Genomic DNA, 23,393 nt, shown 5'->3' on the forward strand with positions numbered 1-23,393 from the left:
TATGCATGATAAAATAAAGGAATAGGAAACGATACGACTCACTTTGGGGTCCACCAAGGGGTTTTGGGGACAATAATGTATACTATATGTGTGTATGGTATACTTGTGTGTTGCTTTTTCCGCTTGTGGCTCTCTCCCAATTTCTGCTTCGCTGTGCTGATTTAGGCTGGTGTGGTTGTTGTTGTGTCCTTTTGAAGTGATTATGTTTTTTTTTGTTAGTTTTGACTCGCGCCCGTACTTTTTTTAATTATGTATGTATTTTTGTTGCTATTCGCGCTCATATGAAATTTTGTGTTATTTTGCGCCCGTTTTTTTTTTGATAATTGTTGTTTTTACCTCTTGTACATATGTTTGTGTCACTCCACACTTTCTTCTTTTTTTTAAAATTAACTTTTAACTATTTGTTTTTCTTCTTCTATGTGTATATGTATGTCAGTTCACTCCACAGAACTTTTTAGTCACTTGTTATATATATATATACATTTTTTTTTTTGTTCGTTTGCATGTATATATTAACGTTTAGCCACTTCACCTTTTTTTTTTTTTGTTACTCCATAGTGCCGCTCACTATGGCTCGAAGGACCATGAATAATTAATTAATAAGTTAATTTTAACTTCACTCACCGTTGGCAAAATTATTAAAAAAAGGGAGTCGATTTAGGCGGGTGTTCGAAGATCTGATCACTAGCGAGTCGAAATGCTAAAAAACGGAAAGTTGATGTGGCGCTCAGGCCCGTAGACGATAAGCGAATGAATATATAGCGAATGAGAAATGGTATGTTGTGTTGTCCTGTGTGGTGTCATCTGGTGTGGGGTGAAATTCCTTGAGTGTTCACAGGTGTGGTGTGTTTCATTAAGGCGTGTCAGTTTTTCCCGAGTAGAGTGGTGTACTTGGAGGAGGGAGTTTAAACTCATTTAAACACTTACATTTACTCATCATTTGCGCAATTTTAAACTGCATACAACCACTGTATAGAACCGAAACAAGATTCTCAAACCGATATATATAACATCCTATATTATGAAGATTAAAAATTTAAAAAAATCGGTCTGAAACCTTACGATCTCAAATCATGTAGCTCATACGAATAGACCACTATGCAAAGTCGTCGTTATGTTAATAAAAGTTTACAAAGTACCATAATATATACATATAAATTTTAAGATTTTTATAGTAGAGAAATTAAACCAAACATTAGCAGAACGCTATGCTTTAATATCCACTTTTTATTGCAAGAATTATAAAGAAAATAATTTTAAACAAAATTGTCGGAGAATTTGTCATTACAATCAAATTTTTAAAATACATATCTATACATGAATGTATGTAAAAATATATTTATTCAAGAATGATAGACAAGATTGCATCACGTAACGTTTCCCTCCGTTTATGACATCACTAATCAGTGTATTTCTGAAAAACTCAAAACAATTAACCGTACGAATTTGTCGTAATCTATATTTCTATCATTCTTGGTATTTGTTTGAACTTTTTTCAGAAAAAAATTTAAATCTTTAATTTTACAATAACAAAATATATGTGCTTTGTAGGAAATATAAATTGTCTACAGATGCATTATATTCGCTTTATACCAAAAGAAGGAAACCATCCTTTGAGTTAAAATAAAAATCCGCCTTTCGGAGTTGCAATGTTTGGATTAAATGTGTAATGCATTTCTTCCTCTGTTGGAGCTACACGGGAGTCTTCTTCTTCGTTGTTAAAATATTGTTCAATTATGTAAAATGATTTGCAATAAATGTCACGATTTTCGTGAGATTGCAAATACTCAATTTTGTCTAAACCTTAAATGAAAGAAAAAAGTATAATTTACAATTTTGCGGATTATATATATTCATTTCATTTCTTAAATATAAAAGTAAATATATATAGACGTAACAAAGTATGTAAACTACACGAAAATATAGTATATGTGTAAATACCAAGATTTAATTCATATTGTTTAAGAACATCACCAGAACAATTATAATTTATTCCACCAATACTCATAACTCAATGCTGACTTGGTTCATGAACGTAACTATTTTATTTGATTTAACGGTAATCAAGATAATACGTATATCACTAAAAGCAGTCTCCATACTTATGGGGGCTAGGAAAAGGATGGATCGATATCGCTAATATTGGATAAATTTTAGAATAGCAGCCCCTGAATTCGGAGTTGAAATGGGTAAGAGATGATAGAAGAGATTAAGAATATACATATAGCGGCTGCTGACTTATGGCTTTTGCATTATTTGTATTTAAAGTTCAAACCAATTTTAGATGTGAAATTTTTTGATTTTTATGTGGTTTTACACTTCTATTATCACTATATTAATACTTCACTAACTTGTTTCCACATATTTATAATCAAACTAAATTGGTACTATACATGGTATTTGCCAATAATAACAGATTTAATTCAATACTTAACTTTTTGTTCAATTCTACCAGATGTAAAAAAAAAATTTATTGAAGGTATTGGCCATTGCACATTTTTATTACCTTACTGGCAATTTGTGGATACCATGCCACTAGAAATGTTCGTCTTTTGAAGCAAATCTGACACCCAATTTTCGACTTCTGCGAAAGTGCTGCTCAGCCAATGCGTGTCCTATTGATGAAAACATATCTTAATCGAAAAGGACAAAGTCTGGTGAATACGGCGGGTGGGTTGGCAGCTCCCAGCGAAATGCTTTAATTGTATCCTGAACCGATTTTCCTTTGTGTGCAGGTGCATTGTCGTGTAACAAAATAACTTTGCCGTGTCTTCTGGCCTATTCTGATCGTTTTTCGATCAATGCATGGTTAAAATTAATCACTTGTTGTATATAGCGATTAGTATTAACAGTTTCACCAGGTTTAAGAGGCTCATGATATACCACGAATGAATCGATTTGTTTTTGCAGTCGATGTTTATGGTTGTCTCGGATTAACACATGATTTTCTCTGTTTAGGATTAAAATAAATCCATTTTTTATCGCCAATGAAAATTCGATGCAAAACTGATTTTCTTTCGTGTCTTTGAAGCAAAATTTCACAACTGTTTTTTCTGTTTTCCATTAATCTTTCATTCAATTGATGTGGCACCCGTTTTCCACACTTTTGGAACTCTCCCATAAATTTCAAACGGTCTGAAATTGTTCGTTGTGCAACATTTAATATGGCTGCCATTTTGCTTTTGACTCAAAGTATCGGGTGCGTTTGAGCTAAATAATACTTGCAGCAGTACAGTGTGTTGCAAAATTGTTAATACTCTGCTGATGTGTAGACAAAAATTTAGTGTTGCCGATTATTTGCATAAATTGCGTGCAAAAAATGACAGCAGAACGTAATGCTGTTGCAAGTGTTGCCTATAATTCACGCAGAACGTGATACTATGACAAATTTGCAACACTGCTGTCGTGATTGCCATCTCCCAACTTGTTTGGTTGTTTTCCACGTTCTTCATATCTCACTTCGAAAACATTGTATCTGAGCTGTTTCATCTTTCTCATATTGCTTTGATGGAAAATAGAATCACTATGTGCTCCGACAAGCATTCGATGCGACTCTGCATCAATTTTCCTCAAATGGAACCAAAAATTAATGCTTTCCGGAAATCATCACTTTTCGGTACAAAATTTGACAAGGTAAGATTATTGAATATGTTTGACAGATGTCATGCCAACCAAACAGAAAAAAAAATTAAGGCTCGTTCACAACAAATGTTCCCTACCAACACATTTGTATCTTAACGCTTACTTCATACCGGTTCAAAAATAACAAAAGGGTTGCATACAAACAATCAGTCACACCATATCTACATATTTTGAACACGAAGCAAAAAAAAATAAAGAAATCAGATCATACTCCAATTGCCAGAGCCAAAACCACATTATTAGTTTTTCGCGTAAAACTCCTTTCTGCATTGGCGGCTTTGGGCCGTGCTTCAAAAAAATAACCCTGGTCGATCCAACACCGGGATTTACTAAGAGAAAGGAAATGTAATATTTTGCGTTACCCATCACAAGATTGTGGGTTCAGTTATTGGTGTACAATCTTTCTTTTTTTATTTACTTTTATTTATTAGTAAAATACGTAAATAGGGTAATTTGTGCACTGTTTAATATGAAATAAGTAGTGAAGTGTTAGTGGATAAAAAAGTGAACAATATAAGTGCAAAATATACAAAATTTTAAATCTAAAAATTGGATATTTTAAATTGTCGAATTTTTTAACTTTAAATGCAAAACTGTTAAGTCAGCGGCATTAGTATATATATTCTTATTTTCTCCAATATTCTTACGTACCCATACCCGACTTTGAGGGATGCTATTCTAAATCCAAGTTCGAATATTTTAAACCCAATCACAAAAAACATTTAGGAAGAAATGTCAATTTAATAATATTGGGTTGGCAACTAAGTAATTGCGAATTTCACTCATAGATCTTTGGTCACTCGGCAAAAATTATTGGAGCTTGGTTCGGATGTTTTGCCACATCCACCATATAGTTCTGAGTTGTTCCGATCTTTACAAAACTCCTTGAATGGTAAAAATTTCAATAATGATGATGATGTCAAATCGTTCCTGATTCAGTTTTTGCTAATAAATCCAGAAGTTTTATGAACATGTGATTATGATGATGCCCGAAAGATGGCAAAAGGTCATTGATCAAAATGGGCAATACATTACAGAATAAAGTTATTTAGTTTCATGAAAAAATTGTCTTTGGTTTCCGCAATTACTTAGTTGCCAATCCAATACATGTGTAGTCTATAAAAATGTGAAAATTATTGTATGGCGAATAAGTAAATGTATGGATCGTTTTTTTTCGCTTTTGCTAATGTTATTTCACTTTAATTACGATAAAAGGGCAACATTGGCCGACAGAGCTTTTCTCCCATCACAAATTCGACATCAATTTACATTACATTCACAGCACAACAATAATAAAATGCACACAAATAAATAATATTTTTAAAGAATATTGATGTACCTCCACACTCTTCTATTGCTATGGCGTATGGATTTGGACGAGCAGCAAATTTTTCGCCAGCCTTCAAAATATTTTCTAGTGCATTTAAAGCCACTTGAACGATATCGGAATCCACCACGGTCAGGAAGTCACACATAGGTGCTATGCAGCCCACATGAACCTTAAATAATAAAAAATAATCTTTAGGATACAAAGTATTTCGTACTATAATATTTAATTATTAAATAATTCGCATCGAATGGAAGCGAAAATATTCTCATATCCGGTGTTTACAATTTTTTAATAGTTGTATAAACTGAAATAATATGCAGCCATAAGTAATTCTGGATTTTTTTGCAGGATATTAATAGACTCGGAACGTTTGAGCACTTTTCCCAATTAGAGCATTTATTTATAATAAGAGCCGTACTTTAAACCAACGGTTGTTATTTGTTTTTATACTCTCGCAACCTATTGCTACAGAGTATAATAGTTTTGTTCATCTAACACTAATCGAGTTAGATATAGGATTATGTATAATATATATAAATGATTAGGATGAAGAGACGATTTGAAATCCGGGAGACTGTCTTTCCGTCCGTCTGTGCAAGCTGTATCTTGAGTGAAAATTTAGATATTTTATGAAACTTGGTACACATGTTTCTTGGTACCGTAAGACGGTTGGTATTGCAGATACGCGAAATCGGTCCACTGCCACGCCCACAAAACGCCATTAATCAAAAACAAATAAATTGCCATAACTAAGCTCTACAATAAGATAAGATACTGTTATTTGGTATACAGGAAGGAGGGCCATCTGCAGTTCAAAATTTTTTTTAAAGTGGGCGTGGTCCCGCCCTCAATGTGCATATTTCCTAAACCGCTAAAGCAACAATAACAAAATTCACTCAGAGCAAGCGTTTTTAGCACCTCTAGCAACAGTGTCAAAATGGGTGAAACCAGGTGGCAAATCCGCCCTCTCCCTATATAACGGTACTGTTAAAAACAACTTAAGGCGCGATAAATCAAGCACTAAACAAGCCAGATATATTAAATTTTATCTCTGGCATGGTATGAAATGACTTTATAGGAACCGCGTTCAAAATAAGACAGTGGGCGTGGCACTGCCCACTTTTAGGTGAATAACCATATTTTGGGATCTGCTTAACCGATTTCAACCAACTTCAGTACATAAGGGGGGTTAGCGTTAATCGATTTTTTTCTCTTATCTTATTGTTTAACATTTCAAGAATATGTCCTTAAAATTTTATGTCGATATAAGCAATATTCTTAAAGTTATTGTCTTATTAATCTCCTGGACTTTAACGCTCCAACTCTAACTGCTGCGGGTTGTCGGTAAAGTTAACAAACTTTAGACGCGTTTTTCTCAAAACTACTTTTTCAAAGACCGTGTTCACTGTCATTTCAAAACTACTTGACCGATTCATTTAAACTTTATACACATTTTCGACATATAAAATACTGCCCCCCAACGTTTAGTACAAGAAAAAAAATTCGCAAAAAAAGTATTTTTTGTTACCTTGAAGCCCATAACCACTTATTTAATTGCTGAGGAACTAAAGATAAGCCAGAAAACCGTTTGGAACCATTTGCATAACCTTGGATTCAAAAAGGAACTCGATGTTTGGGTGTCACACGAACTAACGCAAAAAACATGATGGACTGAATTTCCATCTGCAAATCGCTGCAGAATCGCAACAAAATCGACCCGTTTCTGAAGCGGATTGTGATTGGCGATGATGGGTCACTTATGACAACATCGAGCGCAAACGGTCGTGGTCAAAGCTCGGGGAAGCGGCCCAGATGGTGGCCAAGACCTGATTGACGGCCAGGAAGGTTTTGCTGTGTGTTTGGTGGGATGGGCAAGGAATCATCTACTGCGAGCTGCTCCCCTATGGCCAAACGCTCAATTCGGTCCTCTACAGCCAACAACTCGACCGCTTGGAGGCAGCACTCATCCAGAAGAGGCCATCTTTGATCAACAGAGGCCGAATTGTGTTCCATCAGGACATCCCCAGGCCACACACGTCTTTGGTGACTCGCCAGAAGCTCCTGGAGCTCGGATGGGAGGTTCTAATGCACCCACTTTATAGTCCAGACCTGACACCAAGTGATTACCATCTTTTCCTGTCCATGGCGAACGCGCTTAATGGTGAGAAGTTGGCCTCAAGAGAGGCCTGTAAAAATTGGCTCTCCGAGTTTTTTGGCAATAAGGACGCAATGTCGCGCAATTGAGTGGACAACATACATATTTCAACTTATATGTTTTCACACAAACATGGCCGCCACGAGCTATCAAAATCACGTCACAATATTGGTAGTCATTGTGTGTCATATTTTGTTTATAAAAAATCACGTCACCCTATTGGTAGTCATTGTGTCATATTTTGTCTATAAAAAATTGATTTACTGATAATCGGATACTCCTCAAATAGAATTCTTATGAATAAAATGCAGCCCTGGTGCCAGATTTCTCGATGGGGAGTTGTCTTCTCGTTCTATTTGTTTAAACTATAATTTTGGTTATATTATTAAAAGTTCCTATATTTATATGCAATATCAAATAAATTTCAATAGCATTGAACAAATAAGCAAAGTAATTCAAAATAACTTTAATGACGTAAAAATTTGCATTACATAATAGGGGTTTTCACACACAGCATTGTTATTTGTTATTCGTTGTTCTTTTAATTTGTTACAGCTTGTCAACTGTAAATAAACTTTTCTTCGTCAGTTGTTAATCGTTAAATTTTTTCAACACACCTGATATTGAAAGAACAGAAAAATTACCACAATTGTTCCGATTATGAATAACTATATTTCATAATATTTGCTTATAATGTTATAATTTAAAATTATACTTCTCAGCGGTCATCAATTGAAAAATTTCATTTTTTGAGATCAGGGTGCTTTTCCCCGAGTTATCATATACGAGTACATATGTACTCGAGCACATGTAACTTCAATAAATACGGTAAAATTAAACTAAATTAAAAAGGCAATACTCTGTGTTTGATGGGATCAGAAGTATATCATGAGTTTCTAAAACCTGTTTTCAACAGTTCAGAGATAATGGTTTCGATGTGAGATATGAAGAACGTGGAAAACAACCAAAAATTTGCAGCCGAACTGCAAGCAAGATTGGACCAAGATGATGGGTGCGTTCGAGATGGCAATCACGTCAGCAGTGTTGCAAATTTGTCATAGTATCACGTTCTGCGTGAATTTTAGGCAACACTTGCAACAGCATTACGTTCTGCTGTCATTTTTTGCACGCAATTTATGCAAATAATCGGCAACACTAAATTTTTATCTGCACATCAGTAGAGTATTAGCAATTTTGCAACACACGGTACTGCTGCAAGTATTATTTAGCTCGAACGCACCCGATACTTTGAGTCAAAAGCAAAATGGCAGCCATATTAAATGTTGCACAACGAACAATTTCAGACCGTTTGAAATTTATGGGAGAGTTCCAAAAGTGTGGAAAATGGGTGCCACATCAATTGAATGAAAGATTAATGGAAAACAGAAAAAACAGTTGTGAAATTTTGCTTCAAAGACACGAAAGAAAATCAGTTTTGCATCGAATTTTCATTGGCGATAAAAAAATGGATTTATTTTAATCCTAAACAGAGAAAATCATGTGCTAATCCGAAACAACCATACCTATCGACTGCAAAAATAAATCGATTCATTCGTGGTATATCATGGGCGTCTTAAACCTGGTGAAACTGTTAATACTAATCGCTATATACAACAAATGATTAATTTTAACCATGATCGAAAAACGATCAGAATAGGCCAGAAGACACGGCAAAGTTATTTGGTTACGCGACAATGCACGTGCACACAAAGGAAAATCGGTTCAGGATACAATCAAAGTACTTGGTTGGGAGCTGCTACGCCATCCGCCGTATTCACCAGACTTTGCCCCTTCCGATTACCATTTGTTTTCATCTATTCTACACGTATTGGCATGGAAGTAACAATGGCCTTACCGCGTCAAGAGGCTCTGGCGCGGGGGACCTTTGTGTTCCCTCTGACAAAGAAAAGACCTAGAAGCTCACCATGCTGAGCCAAAGGTAGTAAGAAACAGAATGAGCACTAACAAACAAAAACAACAAAATCGAAACACCGAACAACAACAACTACCATCAACACTGACAACAAAAACAGACTGCAATGTGTCCGTTGCAGATAAGAGTATTCCTGGAGCTAGGCGCAAGTACAGCTTTCTGGACACTCTTTCGCCAGAGGAGCGCGCACTATTTGAGGAGCACGTGATGGCGTGCCCTCATACAGCGGCACTCAAAAGGCGTCTACTGCGAGAGATGCAGGTAATACAGTTGCGGACCCCACAATAACTCTTGCAAGCAGGCTCAGCTCTGAGGCTGGCGACCCAAACGGGACGGGTAAGAAGAAACGTAAACGTGGTAGCAAAATGCTCTCAGAACCAGCAGCGGGATGTCCCAGTGGTCTTGACGTTCCACGCAAGAGGGCATGAGCGGTGCCACTCTTAAATGGTAGCAGGAGCGGGGGCAGCAACCCATATCCGGCCACGAAGAGACAGGCAGGAGCAAACGCCGCGTCCGTCGTTGGACGCGGGAATCAAAGACGCAACCTGGTTAACGAGCAAACCGCGAAACGGAAGAGCGGGCAGATAACGCCTCAAGAACATCCGAGTTTGAAGCGGCAGAAGGGGAATCAGCCACAGGCGTTCGGCGGACAATAGTCCGCTCCAAATCTCATCCCGGGTGTTGTGAGTCAGCGCAAATACTCGGAAGATCTAAAAGGCATACGGATGGCGGTGCTGCCTCGCAACTACCCGGCGGGGGCTTGGGGTCGGAAGAACTCACTGCGTTGCAGGACAACATCAAGGATGAGAAATATAACGGCTGAGGGTATACCGGCGCATTCCATTGTGTTTACTTTAAATCAGGAATGCTGTTATTCGACTTTAAGGACGAAAAGACGGCCACGTAGATTGGGGAGATCGCTCCGAAGATAGAGATGGAGAGGCCCGGTCCTATGCGCGAAGAGAGGTAAAGAAATACCGCCCATGCACAACATGACTCAACTCGGCAGAATTCTGTCGCTACAACAACAACAACGACAACTAACACTGCGTTCTCATAACAGTCGGGTCCACGTAACCGGAACGGACCCAGATTTTTTCTGGCCAAGGACAGTCAACTCGACACAATTCTGCCGCTACAACAAAACAACTAACACTGCTTTGTACCAACTAGCGGCTGAAATCCAAAATTCGTGAGAGAGAGGAGAATAGTGAGATGCCGATATGTGGCCTTCCTAGACATTGAAGGTGCTTTTGACAATGCGTCCCACGCAAGCGTGGTCAGAGCACTGGAGAAAATGAATGTGGCAGCTCCTATATTCAGATGGATAGAGGCAGTACTGTATACCAGGATCGCAGAAATCACAGTGGTGGAGAGCAAGATACGTCTTAGTACTACGAGAGGTTGCCCACAGGGCGGAGTACTGTCCCCTCTTGTATGGAGCCTCGTAGTAGATGAACTCCCTGAGCTGCTTACGAGCAATGGAATCCGGTGTCAAAGGTAAGCCAGGACATTGTCATAAAGGCAAAAGGAAAATTTGAGAACACTCTCAGAGCTCACACCGCTCCATCTAGTTGCTCATGACAGGTGAGGGGTATGGAAAAAGTAAGCTAATCTCGTCTCAACAAATGATGGCATTAGAGGAAAATACACCACTGGCCCTTCTTCCAAGACGGCGTTACAAAGAGGGTAGATTTAACGAAGAAATTTAAAGTTACTTTCCGCAGTAAGGCGGACTGGAGTGAATCCACACCCGACCCGTTGAGAGGTAGCACGATTCAGTGGTACACTGACGGCTCGAAACCAGCGAAGTTCATTGAAGCAGTCATTGCAGGACCGTATACCAAACTTTCCATGGTATGTTTTCCGAGCATCTTTCAAGCAGAACTCTTTGCTATAAGTCAGTGTGCATTAATTAATCTCTAATGCAACTATCGTAACAAGAGTATAGCTATACTCAGCGTAGCCAAGCGGCGCTAAACGCGATCTCAGCCTGTGAGATTAAATCGCCACTAATGGAGGAGTGCATAGGAAGGCTGAACACCTATCAGTTTGCAAAACCGTGTACACCTGATCTGGGTGCCGGGGCATAAAGGGGTAGCCGCAACGAGTTAGCCGACCAACTCGCCCGCTCTGCTGCTTTTATTCTATTGTATTGGCTGAGCAGCACTTCGATTCCTACGCAGAAGTCGAAAATTGGGTGTCTGATTGGTTTGCTTCAAAAGACGATCATTTCTATTGGCATGGTATCCACAAATTACCAGAAAACTAGTCAAAATGTGTAAAAAGCAATGGTAAATATTTTTAATAAATTTTTTTACCGTTCCTATTCAAAAATAGTATTTCATTTTATTCCATACCGATACACCTGGTATGTATTTAATAGGTTTGTCTCGTAGGCTAATAGGCCACGCATGGTCCTTAATATAATATTATATATGAAGATCTATATAATATAAAAATTAAACCCGTTTCCCGTTGTCACGCCATAACTTGAGAACGGCTAGACCGATTTGGCTGTGTTTTTTTTTTGTGGTTTTCTAATACTCTGTAGAAGGTTCTTACGGAATATTAAGAAAATGTCTCAGAAAGATTGAAAAAATTCATCTAATTTTGCATATTTTAAAAAACGCGCGTAACGAATGTCATCATCATTCACAGCCATAGACTATATTGAAAGAGCATCGTTTATTCGGAAATGTGGTTAACTATTTAAATTATATCGCACTAATGTACTAATTTTTGAAAATTACTCGCCAAATTTAAATGTACCGACTTTGATGATAATATTAATAATACCAGTGTTGATTTCATTTTAATGTAAGTATTTAATAATAATAAAATATAATATGTATACTATGTGTTAGATTTCAGAACGCAGTATACAAACTTCGCACAACCTATTAAGTAATCTGTGGTAATCTGACACACATAACCTAACATAGCGCTAACAATAATTATACCCTGAACAGGGTATATTAATTTTGCCACGAAGTTTGTAACACCCAGAAGGAAACGTCGGAGACCATATAAAGTATATATATAAATGATCACCGTGACGAGCTGAGTTGATTTAGCCATGTCCGTCTGTCTGTCCGTCCGTCTGTATATACGCGAACTAGTCCCTCAGTTTTTGAGATATCGATCTGAAATTTTGCACCTGTCCTTTTCTCACAAAGAAGCTGCTCATTTGTCGGAACCGCCGATATCGGATCACTATAGCATATAGCTGCCATGTAAACTGAACAATCGGAATCAAGTGTTTGTATGGAAAACTTTTTCATTTGACGAGGTATGTTCACGAAATTCGGCATGGGTTATTGCTAGAAGAACTAATGCAATCTCCGAAGAAATTGTTCAGATCGGATCACTATAGCATATATCTGCCATACAAAATGAACGATCGGAATCAAGTACTTGCATGGAAAACTTTTTCATTTGACGAGGTATGTTCACAATATTTGGCATGAGTTTTTGCTAGAAGAAGTAATGCAATCTCCGAAGAAATTGTTCAGATCGGATCACTATAGCATATATCTGCCATACAAACTGAACGATCGGAATCAAGTAATTGCATGGAAAACTTTTTCATTCGACGAGGTATGTTCACAATATTTGGCATGAGTTTTTGCTAGAAGAAGTAATGCAATCTCCGAAGAAATTGTTCACATCGGATTACTATAGCATATAACTGCCATATAAACGGAACGATCGGAATCAAGTTCTTGCATGGAAAAATTGTTCATTAGATTAAATATCTTCACGAAATCCGGCATTGATTTCTCTCAATGGCATATAGCTGCCATAAAAACTGACAATCTAAATAAAGTTCTTATATGAAAAAAATTGTTTATGACAAGTTATCTTCACGAAATATGGCATGGATGATGATTGTCCAAGATATCGCTACAATTTTCGAACGAATTGTTCATATCAGACCACTATATTAAACAGCTATCATAGAAACTGACCGATCAAAATAAATTTTTGTATGGAAGTTTTTAGTATGGATTATTGCTTAAGATGTGACTTCAATCTTCGAACGAATTGTTAAGATCGGACCACTATAGCATACAGCTGTCAGATTTAACCACTTTACAAATAATATATTATAAACAAATCAGATTAATTAATTATTTATACTGTCCAATTTGAGCTTTCAATAAAAATTATCTTATATCTGCCAAAAACTGTTTTGCTTGTGCCAAAAGTAAGGTGTGACATGTAGCTAATTGGGACAATAAGTTGAAAAATGTGTTAAGAATAGATACATAAGAGTAAGGAGCAAAAATATTATTTAATTAACCATAAAATAAACAAATCCCTAATTATTCAAGATATATTATTATTTATTAATAATAATAGAGAACTATCTAAAGATAATTATTCAGTTTTAAAACCCTAATTAACTGATGGATAGGTACAAACCAAATCTAGGTAGAATAATAGGTAGGAAATAAATAGTTCGAAACGTAGGTAGAAAACATAACCTAGGTAAAAAAAACCTCGATAATGCCCCTTTTGTAGTTAACGCCTTAATATTTCAACTAAAATTACTTGATCAAATTTGGCATGAATTATTGGCCACGGTAACAATAAAATATCCTAAGAAACTTTTCTGATCTGACTACTGTATCACATAGTTGCCGTACAAACTGATCGATCTAAATAAATTTGTAAAGTAGAAAATTATGTTAAGAATATATACATAAGAGTAAGGAGCAAAAATATTATTTAATTACCCATAAAATAAATAAATCCCTAATTATTCAAGATATATTATTTATTAATAATAATAGAGAACTATCTAAAGATAATTATTCAGTTTTAAAACCCTAATTAACTGATGGGTAGGTACAAAACAAAACCTAGGTAGAAGAGTAAGTAGGAAGTAAACATAGTTTGCAAGTTAGGTAGAAAGTATAACCTAGGTAAAAAAGAACCTCTACAATGCACTTTCTGTAATTAACACATTAGTATTCTTACGAAAGTTGCTTGATGATACCAAGAAGGGCAAAAGAGTTTACAGATGTGAAGTCAGGCTCTAAAACATTCAATAAATAGGACCCAACGCATCGATTCACTTCAGTTTACGCGAGCAGCTTAAACTTTCAACAACGCAAATAACTTTCAAAATCAACGAAAAAATCCTTTTTTTAAATAATACGCATTCTTTTAATTATATTATTATTACATAATTTATTAATATTTTAGAATATTTTTTATTTGTATATTTTTTAATAATTTTTGAAAATGCCAAGAGTATCTAGGCAATCGCAGGAACAAAGACGTCGCAATGCTCTGAATCGAAGCCGACGACAATATAGTCAAAATTTGGAAAATAATAGACAAAGGAACGCTGACTATATTGCAGAATTACGCAGCTCAAATTTGGAGTACCGCAATGAGGAGAGAACTCGTGATAGTTCTGCACGTTCCACTAGACGACAGAACCTACTTCACAGAGCTGAAGAGCAGCAGCGTAATACAGTAGGTCATTCAAATAGACAACACAATGGGTCATTCAAACAGGCGCTTGGATCCGGAATATAGAACTGAAGAGCAGGAACGCAACACCGCGGAACATTTAAATAGGAGAACCAATCCGGAATATAGAGCAGCGGAGCAGGAGCGCAACACAATGGGTCATTCAAACAGGCGCTTGGATCCGGAATATAGAGCAGCGGAGCAGGAGCGCGACACAATGGAACGTTCTGTACGGCGCCAGAATGCAATAATAAGAGAAGAAGAGAGGCAACGAGATGCAGCATTGAGGAGAAGTCGTCGAGAAGATCCAATAAGAAGACGTCGTGAACAAATTTTAAATTCTTCTCAAAGAAGAGTGACCCGCCAGCAAACCAGGCAACAACTAGCAAACGAGCGGGAATCAACGTTGGAAAGAGTACAATTGCATAGATCGAATCCCGCAAATCGTCAGTTAGAAAGCGAGAGGCAAACCAGGAGGAATATAACAAGACGTCGTGAACTTTCTCCTGATGCACAGCTAGAAGAACAAGAACGTCAACGTCAACGTCGAGCTGCCAATATCTTTGATATGTACGCATTGTTGATAAAGAAAGGACTCACTGAAATCAGGAATCAACGTTGGAAAGATTACAATTGCATAGATCGAATCCCGAAAATCGCCAGTTAGAAATCGAGAGGCAAACCAGGAGGAATATAACAAGACGTCGTGAACTTTCTCCTGATGCACATCTAGAAGAACAAGAACGTCAACGTCAACGTCGAGCTGCCAATATCTTTGATATGTACGCATTGTTGATAAAGAAAGGACCCACTGAAATATGAGTCTGTTGCGGTGGCACTTGGTTCCCTCGTCAAGTGCAAAAACTAGAAAAATATCAGACTTCAACAGAATTTGCGCGCTCAGAAGATGCTAGAAAAGTGTTTTATCTGTCATCAAAATTTCGGTCTTCGAACCAAAAGTACAACTTTTGCAACACATGCTATCGTATTGTTAGGATGGGCAAGATACCAAATAACTGCCTATCCGAAGGATTGGAGTTTCCTGATATTCCGGAATGCCCTTAGGATTCAACGTGTCTAGAAGAAAGACTGATATCACCGAGGATCCCATTTATGCGCATCATCTCCTTAGGATATGAACGACAATGTGCTATTCGTGGAGCAGTGGTGAATATCCCCATTTCAGTTGTAGAGACAGTCACCATGCTTCCACGAAGATTTGATAACAGCCATATTATTCAAGTGCACTTGAAACGTCGATTGGAATATGAACAAAATTATGACGGAGACAGTGCGACCAGCAAAAATATTGGAGGCACTAAACTATCTGCTGGGTACAGAGCTCTACGTCAAGCATAATATCCAAATGTCAAGTGATTGGCTGGCAAATGCTGGAAACGAGGAAACTGTGCCATTTATTGCGGATCCTGCAGATGAGGCAGAAGTAAGAGACCTTCTTAATGCCCGTCAGGAAAATGTACCGCTTGAAATGGACGAGGATTTAAATCCAGGTGGTCAGGAGACTTTAATGGACAATGAACCCGTTGAAAATCGATCCATTGAACGGGTTGCAATGGCTCCAGGACAAGGTAGATGCCCAAGAGACGTTACAACCGACGACGATGCTCAGGAATAGTCGTATCCAACGATTTACTGCGGAGAAAAGAGGACAACTACAACAACTTATAGTAAAATTGCACGTTCTGAAATTCGACGCTATGATCGGCGTTGAGTGCGCGTGGACGTGCTCCTAAATATTTATAAGTTCTACGAGTTGGAGCGCATTAAAAATGCAATTTCCATTTGCCTGCGTAAAAAGTCTGGATCGAGGATTATAACTGCTGCAAATGTGAGGGATGAAAATTTTGTCAGCAACCTTATCCAGCATGATGAAGGCTATCATATACTCAAAGGACTTCGATCCTCACCTGCACATTGGGAGACTGAAAAGAAGAAAGTTTTAGCCATGATCCGCCAGTTTGGTTTGCCAACATTTTTTATCACAATGTCTGCTGCAGAAACAAAATTGCCTGAGTTGTTAGTCATATTGAAGAAACTGGTGGATAAAGTAGACATTTCGGAAGAGGAAGCTACTGCTCTATCAAGCTCTGAAAAGTCGAGACTGATAAGGACAGATCCAGTTACATGTTCCAGGTATTTCGACAATCGATTCCGCCAAATGCTAAAATTATTACAAAACGGGCTATTTGGAGAGAATTTAGTAGTCCGTTACTACTACAGAATTGAATTCCAGCATAGGGGATCACCACATTGTCATGGCATGTACTGGCTAAGTAACGGACCACAATTGGAAAGTGATGGAATCACCAACACAAATGATGTTGAAACATTCATCGATCGACACATCACAACCGATGGGGATGATTTGGACTTACTGGAATTCATTCAGTATCAAAAACACAGACATGGTCGAGCTTGCCTAAGACAAGTGTGCCGATTCAACATGCCATATCCGCCGATGCCACGGACAGAAATACTTTTCCCTCTGGAGAATGAGGAAGGTATTGAGCAACACAAAGCTCAATTCCAAAAAATACAGGAACTATTAACTCTAACGGATCTTTTTAGACAGGCTTCTAAATGCCTATTATAAAAATATCCTTAAATTGCAAAGAGCAAATATGACCATTCAATTCATTCTGGACGCATACGCTTGCTGCAGCTATATCATTAATTATATAAATAAATCCAATAGAGGAGTATCAACATTATTGAGACAAGCCATGGAGGAATTTCTCCATTAAAAGAAAACTGCAGCACATCGGAAACAAATTTGTAAATGGATCGGAAATATCGGCTCAAGAAGCAGCTTATAATATTTTGGGACTGCATCTATCAGAAGCCAGTAATGGGGAAATATTTATAAATAATACATCACATCCAAACAACCGAGTAAGGATGATAAAGCCCCGACTTGAATTGAATGCTTTACAGGAGGACTCTACGGACATTAACGAAGAATACAACGAAGAAGAGAACGAGGATGACACGACAGCTGCACTTCCAATGGCATTAAAGGACGGATCAGGATTTCTAAGGAAAAGGAAGCAAGCCCTTATTCTGCGTTGGAAACGTTTTAGCGTTGAAAGTTCAAGAGCCGATTTCTTCAGAGAAACCGCCATGATGTTTCACCCATGGAGAAATGAGGAAACAGACTTATTAAATAATGACGTCGAGAGTATTTGCAATTCACACAAGGAGCAAATTGAGCTGAATAAGCTCAAATATGACAAATTTTCATCGAACGAACTAGAACGGATTTTGGAAAACCTTCATGTCACAGCGGAAGAAACAGCTGATGATCGAGCTGCCTCACAACTTTTAGATCCCGAATTTAGAGCTCTAACCGTTCCAGAGCAAACAGGAGACATTAATGTTTTTCAAGAGCACAACAATACAGAGGAAGAGGCGGTTCGATTAATTAAACTCCCACCTCTAATATTAGAAGACCATTTACTGGCAATGGTGCAGTCACTTAACAGCAAACAGAGGGAATATTTTGCTCATGTAATGCACAATGTCAGTAAAAGGGAAATCTTCTTCGAATATGTCGGAGGCGGTGCTGGAGTGGGCAAGAGTCGGCTTATAACAACTATATATCAATCGTTGACATTGCGAGCTAATAGTGTACCAGGAACCAACCCCGAAACAGCCAAGATGTTACTCTGCGCACCCACTGGCAAAGCAGCATTTGGAATTGGGGGCCTAACCCTTCATTCGGTTTTTTCACTCCCCGTCAACCAGTCTTCCGGCGATCTTCGGCCGCTAAATAGTGACACATTAAACACAATTCATGCCAATCTCATAGATATTAGGCTTATTATAATTGACGAAATTTCAATGGTTGGAGCAAAGATGTTTGCATATTTAGATTGCAGGCTAAAGCAAATTTTCAGGAGCACCGCTTACTTTGGAGGCATACCAATTATCGTGTTTGGTGACTTAAAGCAGCTGCCGCCAGTAGGAGATCGATGGATATTTGCGCCGAATAGGAATGATAATTACAGTACAATTACAGGAACACCGCTTTGGGATCAATTTCGGTACTTTGAGCTCACTGAAATAATGCGCCAGCGTGAAGATCAAACATTTGCTATCGCTTTAAATAACATGTCAGAGGGAAATATGACACACGCTGACATCCAATTAATCAAAAGCAAGGAAAAGACCTCTAATGAGATACCGAACGAAGCCATCCATCTATTTTATTCAAATGCTGGAGCAAATGATTTTAATTTAACTAAACTGGCGAACACGATGACCGAGGAGTTCATTTCGACTGCGAAGGATACACTTAAGTCAAGTTCCCTAACAGAACGCAGCAGGGCAAACATTTTAGAAGCTGTGAAGTCTTTTAAGCCATCGGAAACACAAGGAATGCTTTATACATTGCAGCTCAATACTTCGATCAAATATATGGTGACAGTCAACATAAGCATAAGTGATGGTCTCGTCAATGGTGCTACGGGGGAACTAATGCAGGTTGATTACGAATCACATAGATCTGAAAGTTCAGTGGTGCGACTATGGATAAAATTCGCAGAATCAAGAGTTGGAAGCTTTGCACGCAATGCAGATTGGACACCAATCATGAGCGTGGTCCGATCATTCCAATACAAGAGAAATGAGCAAATAACCATAGAACGCAGACAGTTTCCGGTCATTTCAGCTGAAGCCATCACGATACATAAAAGTCAAGGTAGAACATACACACAAGTTGCTGTTCATCTAGAGGATAGAGTAAGCAGATCAGCTTTATATGTAGGATGTAGCAGAGCCACAAGTGCCAATGGATTGTATATAATCGGGACATTTTCTCCCCCGAACCCATTTGGACCGCAGGATCCAATTAAAACTCAACTTAATAGGTTGAAGACAGAAGGAGCATTGACGACATGCTACAGATTTTTGACTGAAAAATCGGAACAACGTCTAGATATTTATTATCAAAATGTAAAGAGCCTAAACAAGCATATTGAAGATATCAGATCAGACAAGCTGATTTGTTCTGCTGATATTCTGTGCTTTGCCGAGACATGGGCCTTACCTCAAGAAGAATTCCCAATAGAAGGCTACAGTGTTATTGCACGCCTTGATGGAGAAACAAGATCATCCCGACGACGCCCTGCCAACAGCCTTATAATATACTACAAGCAATATAGGTGCCCAGGTCTATCAGAAGGATCATTTTCAAGAAACGACACCGGTTCAACAAACGTTTACCAACTGTTAAACGTAAACAATTCAACAGTTTCCATATCACTTGTGTACAGGAACCCCCGCTATAGACTTCCGGAATTTAGAAACCAAGTGGAAAATAATATCCGTCAGATAACTGAACAGTATAATGGACCGTCAGTAGTCCTTGGTGACTTTAACATATGTCGCCTAACAGCAACTGATGATTTGGAGGCTCGATTGCAACAGTTAGGATTTCAATCTTCATTGGCTAAGGTCGCCACAACAAAACAGGAAACAGCAATAGATTGGGTATGGACAAACATGGATTCTGCAATGACCTCATGTATCACATATGAAACACCATATAGTGACCATGACGGAATATTTTTAAGCTTTAGAAAATAGATATATTATATATATAGATATATTTTAGATTTAATATTATTAAATTTAAGTTTGTATTATAATATAAAGTGTAAGTCATAGATGTAATTATTGTAATTAAATATCATATAAAAAAGTATTATAGAATAATAAATATTATTATATGTTATATATTTTCTAATTTCTATAAATATTATAATTTGTTTTGTTTTCCATTAATTTAATGTGAATAATCAATCAGCTTAAAAAATTAAAATTTATGTAAATGTCTGAAAGATCTATTTACCTCAATAACTAACTTTAATTCGAATAGAAGATTGTTTATAGCAAAGAACCTGGCTAGAAAGAACTGGCAAAATGCTTTCCGTTGGCAAGTCACGTTTTCAAATGTAGTCATACATATAGTAGTTACTAAAAGAAATGCACCTGTGAAGGGTATTATAGCTTCGGCGCAACCGAAGATAACGTTTTCTCTTGTTTTATTAAGTTTTTGATAAAGTTTGTTTTGTTTTAAAGACTAAGAAGTTTATTGTTTGCTAATAAGTGTTTGTTAATCACGGTAAGTTCGCAGCTTAATATCGATTTTTGGTAACTTTTGATGACTACACAATATTAAAATTTGGTATACACGGTTGAACAGAAAATATAAGGGAGTAATTTTTTATTTTCAGTTGGATTTTCCTTTTTAAAAATGTCACCAAGCAGACGTACAAACTTAGGCCGCAGAACTCGAAGAGAGGGTTTCTTGGACGTGCTCCTAAATATTTATAAGTTCTACGAGTTGGAGCGCATTAAAAATGCAATTTCCATTTGCCTGCGTAAAAAGTCTGGATCGAGGATTATAACTGCTGCAAATGTGAGGGATGAAAATTTTGTCAGCAACCTTATCCAGCATGATGAAGGCTATCATATACTCAAAGGACTTCGATCCTCACCTGCACATTGGGAGACTGAAAAGAAGAAAGTTTTAGCCATGATCCGCCAGTTTGGTTTGCCAACATTTTTTATCACAATGTCTGCTGCAGAAACAAAATTGCCTGAGTTGTTAGTCATATTGAAGAAACTGGTGGATAAAGTAGACATTTCGGAAGAGGAAGCTACTGCTCTATCAAGCTCTGAAAAGTCGAGACTGATAAGGACAGATCCAGTTACATGTTCCAGGTATTTCGACAATCGATTCCGCCAAATGCTAAAATTATTACAAAACGGGCTATTTGGAGAGAATTTAGTAGTCCGTTACTACTACAGAATTGAATTCCAGCATAGGGGATCACCACATTGTCATGGCATGTACTGGCTAAGTAACGGACCACAATTGGAAAGTGATGGAATCACCAACACAAATGATGTTGAAACATTCATCGATCGACACATCACAACCGATGGGGATGATTTGGACTTACTGGAATTCATTCAGTATCAAAAACACAGACATGGTCGAGCTTGCCTAAGACAAGTGTGCCGATTCAACATGCCATATCCGCCGATGCCACGGACAGAAATACTTTTCCCTCTGGAGAATGAGGAAGGTATTGAGCAACACAAAGCTCAATTCCAAAAAATACAGGAACTATTAACTCTAACGGATCTTTTTAGACAGGCTTCTAAATGCCTATTATAAAAATATCCTTAAATTGCAAAGAGCAAATATGACCATTCAATTCATTCTGGACGCATACGCTTGCTGCAGCTATATCATTAATTATATAAATAAATCCAATAGAGGAGTATCAACATTATTGAGACAAGCCATGGAGGAATTTCTCCATTAAAAGAAAACTGCAGCACATCGGAAACAAATTTGTAAATGGATCGGAAATATCGGCTCAAGAAGCAGCTTATAATATTTTGGGACTGCATCTATCAGAAGCCAGTAATGGGGAAATATTTATAAATAATACATCACATCCAAACAACCGAGTAAGGATGATAAAGCCCCGACTTGAATTGAATGCTTTACAGGAGGACTCTACGGACATTAACGAAGAATACAACGAAGAAGAGAACGAGGATGACACGACAGCTGCACTTCCAATGGCATTAAAGGACGGATCAGGATTTCTAAGGAAAAGGAAGCAAGCCCTTATTCTGCGTTGGAAACGTTTTAGCGTTGAAAGTTCAAGAGCCGATTTCTTCAGAGAAACCGCCATGATGTTTCACCCATGGAGAAATGAGGAAACAGACTTATTAAATAATGACGTCGAGAGTATTTGCAATTCACACAAGGAGCAAATTGAGCTGAATAAGCTCAAATATGACAAATTTTCATCGAACGAACTAGAACGGATTTTGGAAAACCTTCATGTCACAGCGGAAGAAACAGCTGATGATCGAGCTGCCTCACAACTTTTAGATCCCGAATTTAGAGCTCTAACCGTTCCAGAGCAAACAGGAGACATTAATGTTTTTCAAGAGCACAACAATACAGAGGAAGAGGCGGTTCGATTAATTAAACTCCCACCTCTAATATTAGAAGACCATTTACTGGCAATGGTGCAGTCACTTAACAGCAAACAGAGGGAATATTTTGCTCATGTAATGCACAATGTCAGTAAAAGGGAAATCTTCTTCGAATATGTCGGAGGCGGTGCTGGAGTGGGCAAGAGTCGGCTTATAACAACTATATATCAATCGTTGACATTGCGAGCTAATAGTGTACCAGGAACCAACCCCGAAACAGCCAAGATGTTACTCTGCGCACCCACTGGCAAAGCAGCATTTGGAATTGGGGGCCTAACCCTTCATTCGGTTTTTTCACTCCCCGTCAACCAGTCTTCCGGCGATCTTCGGCCGCTAAATAGTGACACATTAAACACAATTCATGCCAATCTCATAGATATTAGGCTTATTATAATTGACGAAATTTCAATGGTTGGAGCAAAGATGTTTGCATATTTAGATTGCAGGCTAAAGCAAATTTTCAGGAGCACCGCTTACTTTGGAGGCATACCAATTATCGTGTTTGGTGACTTAAAGCAGCTGCCGCCAGTAGGAGATCGATGGATATTTGCGCCGAATAGGAATGATAATTACAGTACAATTACAGGAACACCGCTTTGGGATCAATTTCGGTACTTTGAGCTCACTGAAATAATGCGCCAGCGTGAAGATCAAACATTTGCTATCGCTTTAAATAACATGTCAGAGGGAAATATGACACACGCTGACATCCAATTAATCAAAAGCAAGGAAAAGACCTCTAATGAGATACCGAACGAAGCCATCCATCTATTTTATTCAAATGCTGGAGCAAATGATTT

The 23,393-nt window shown here is 37.8% G+C and overlaps 1 protein-coding gene across 3 annotated transcripts in view; it reads right to left on the reverse strand.

Annotated features, from left to right (window-relative positions):
* Positions 1-1,207: 1,207 nt before the first annotated feature.
* Kap-alpha1 (karyopherin alpha1) overlaps positions 1,208-23,393 on the reverse strand; it is a 39,722-nt gene continuing 17,536 nt past the window's right edge. For 2 of the 3 annotated variants that reach the window (XM_036371525.2, XM_036371526.2), the window contains exons 6-7: positions 4,982-5,141; positions 1,208-1,803 (exon numbers count right to left, since the gene is read on the reverse strand). In XM_036371525.2, the coding sequence (XP_036227418.1) occupies positions 1,619-1,803; positions 4,982-5,141 (345 nt within the window). In that variant the 3' untranslated portion in view covers positions 1,208-1,618. The remainder of the gene's footprint in view (positions 1,804-4,981; positions 5,142-23,393) is intronic. The other variant, XM_036371527.2, reaches the window with a different exon arrangement.

Source organism: Bactrocera oleae, chromosome 6 (assembly GCF_042242935.1).
Source record: "Bactrocera oleae isolate idBacOlea1 chromosome 6, idBacOlea1, whole genome shotgun sequence".
Classification (NCBI taxonomy): Eukaryota; Metazoa; Arthropoda; class Insecta; order Diptera; family Tephritidae; genus Bactrocera; species Bactrocera oleae.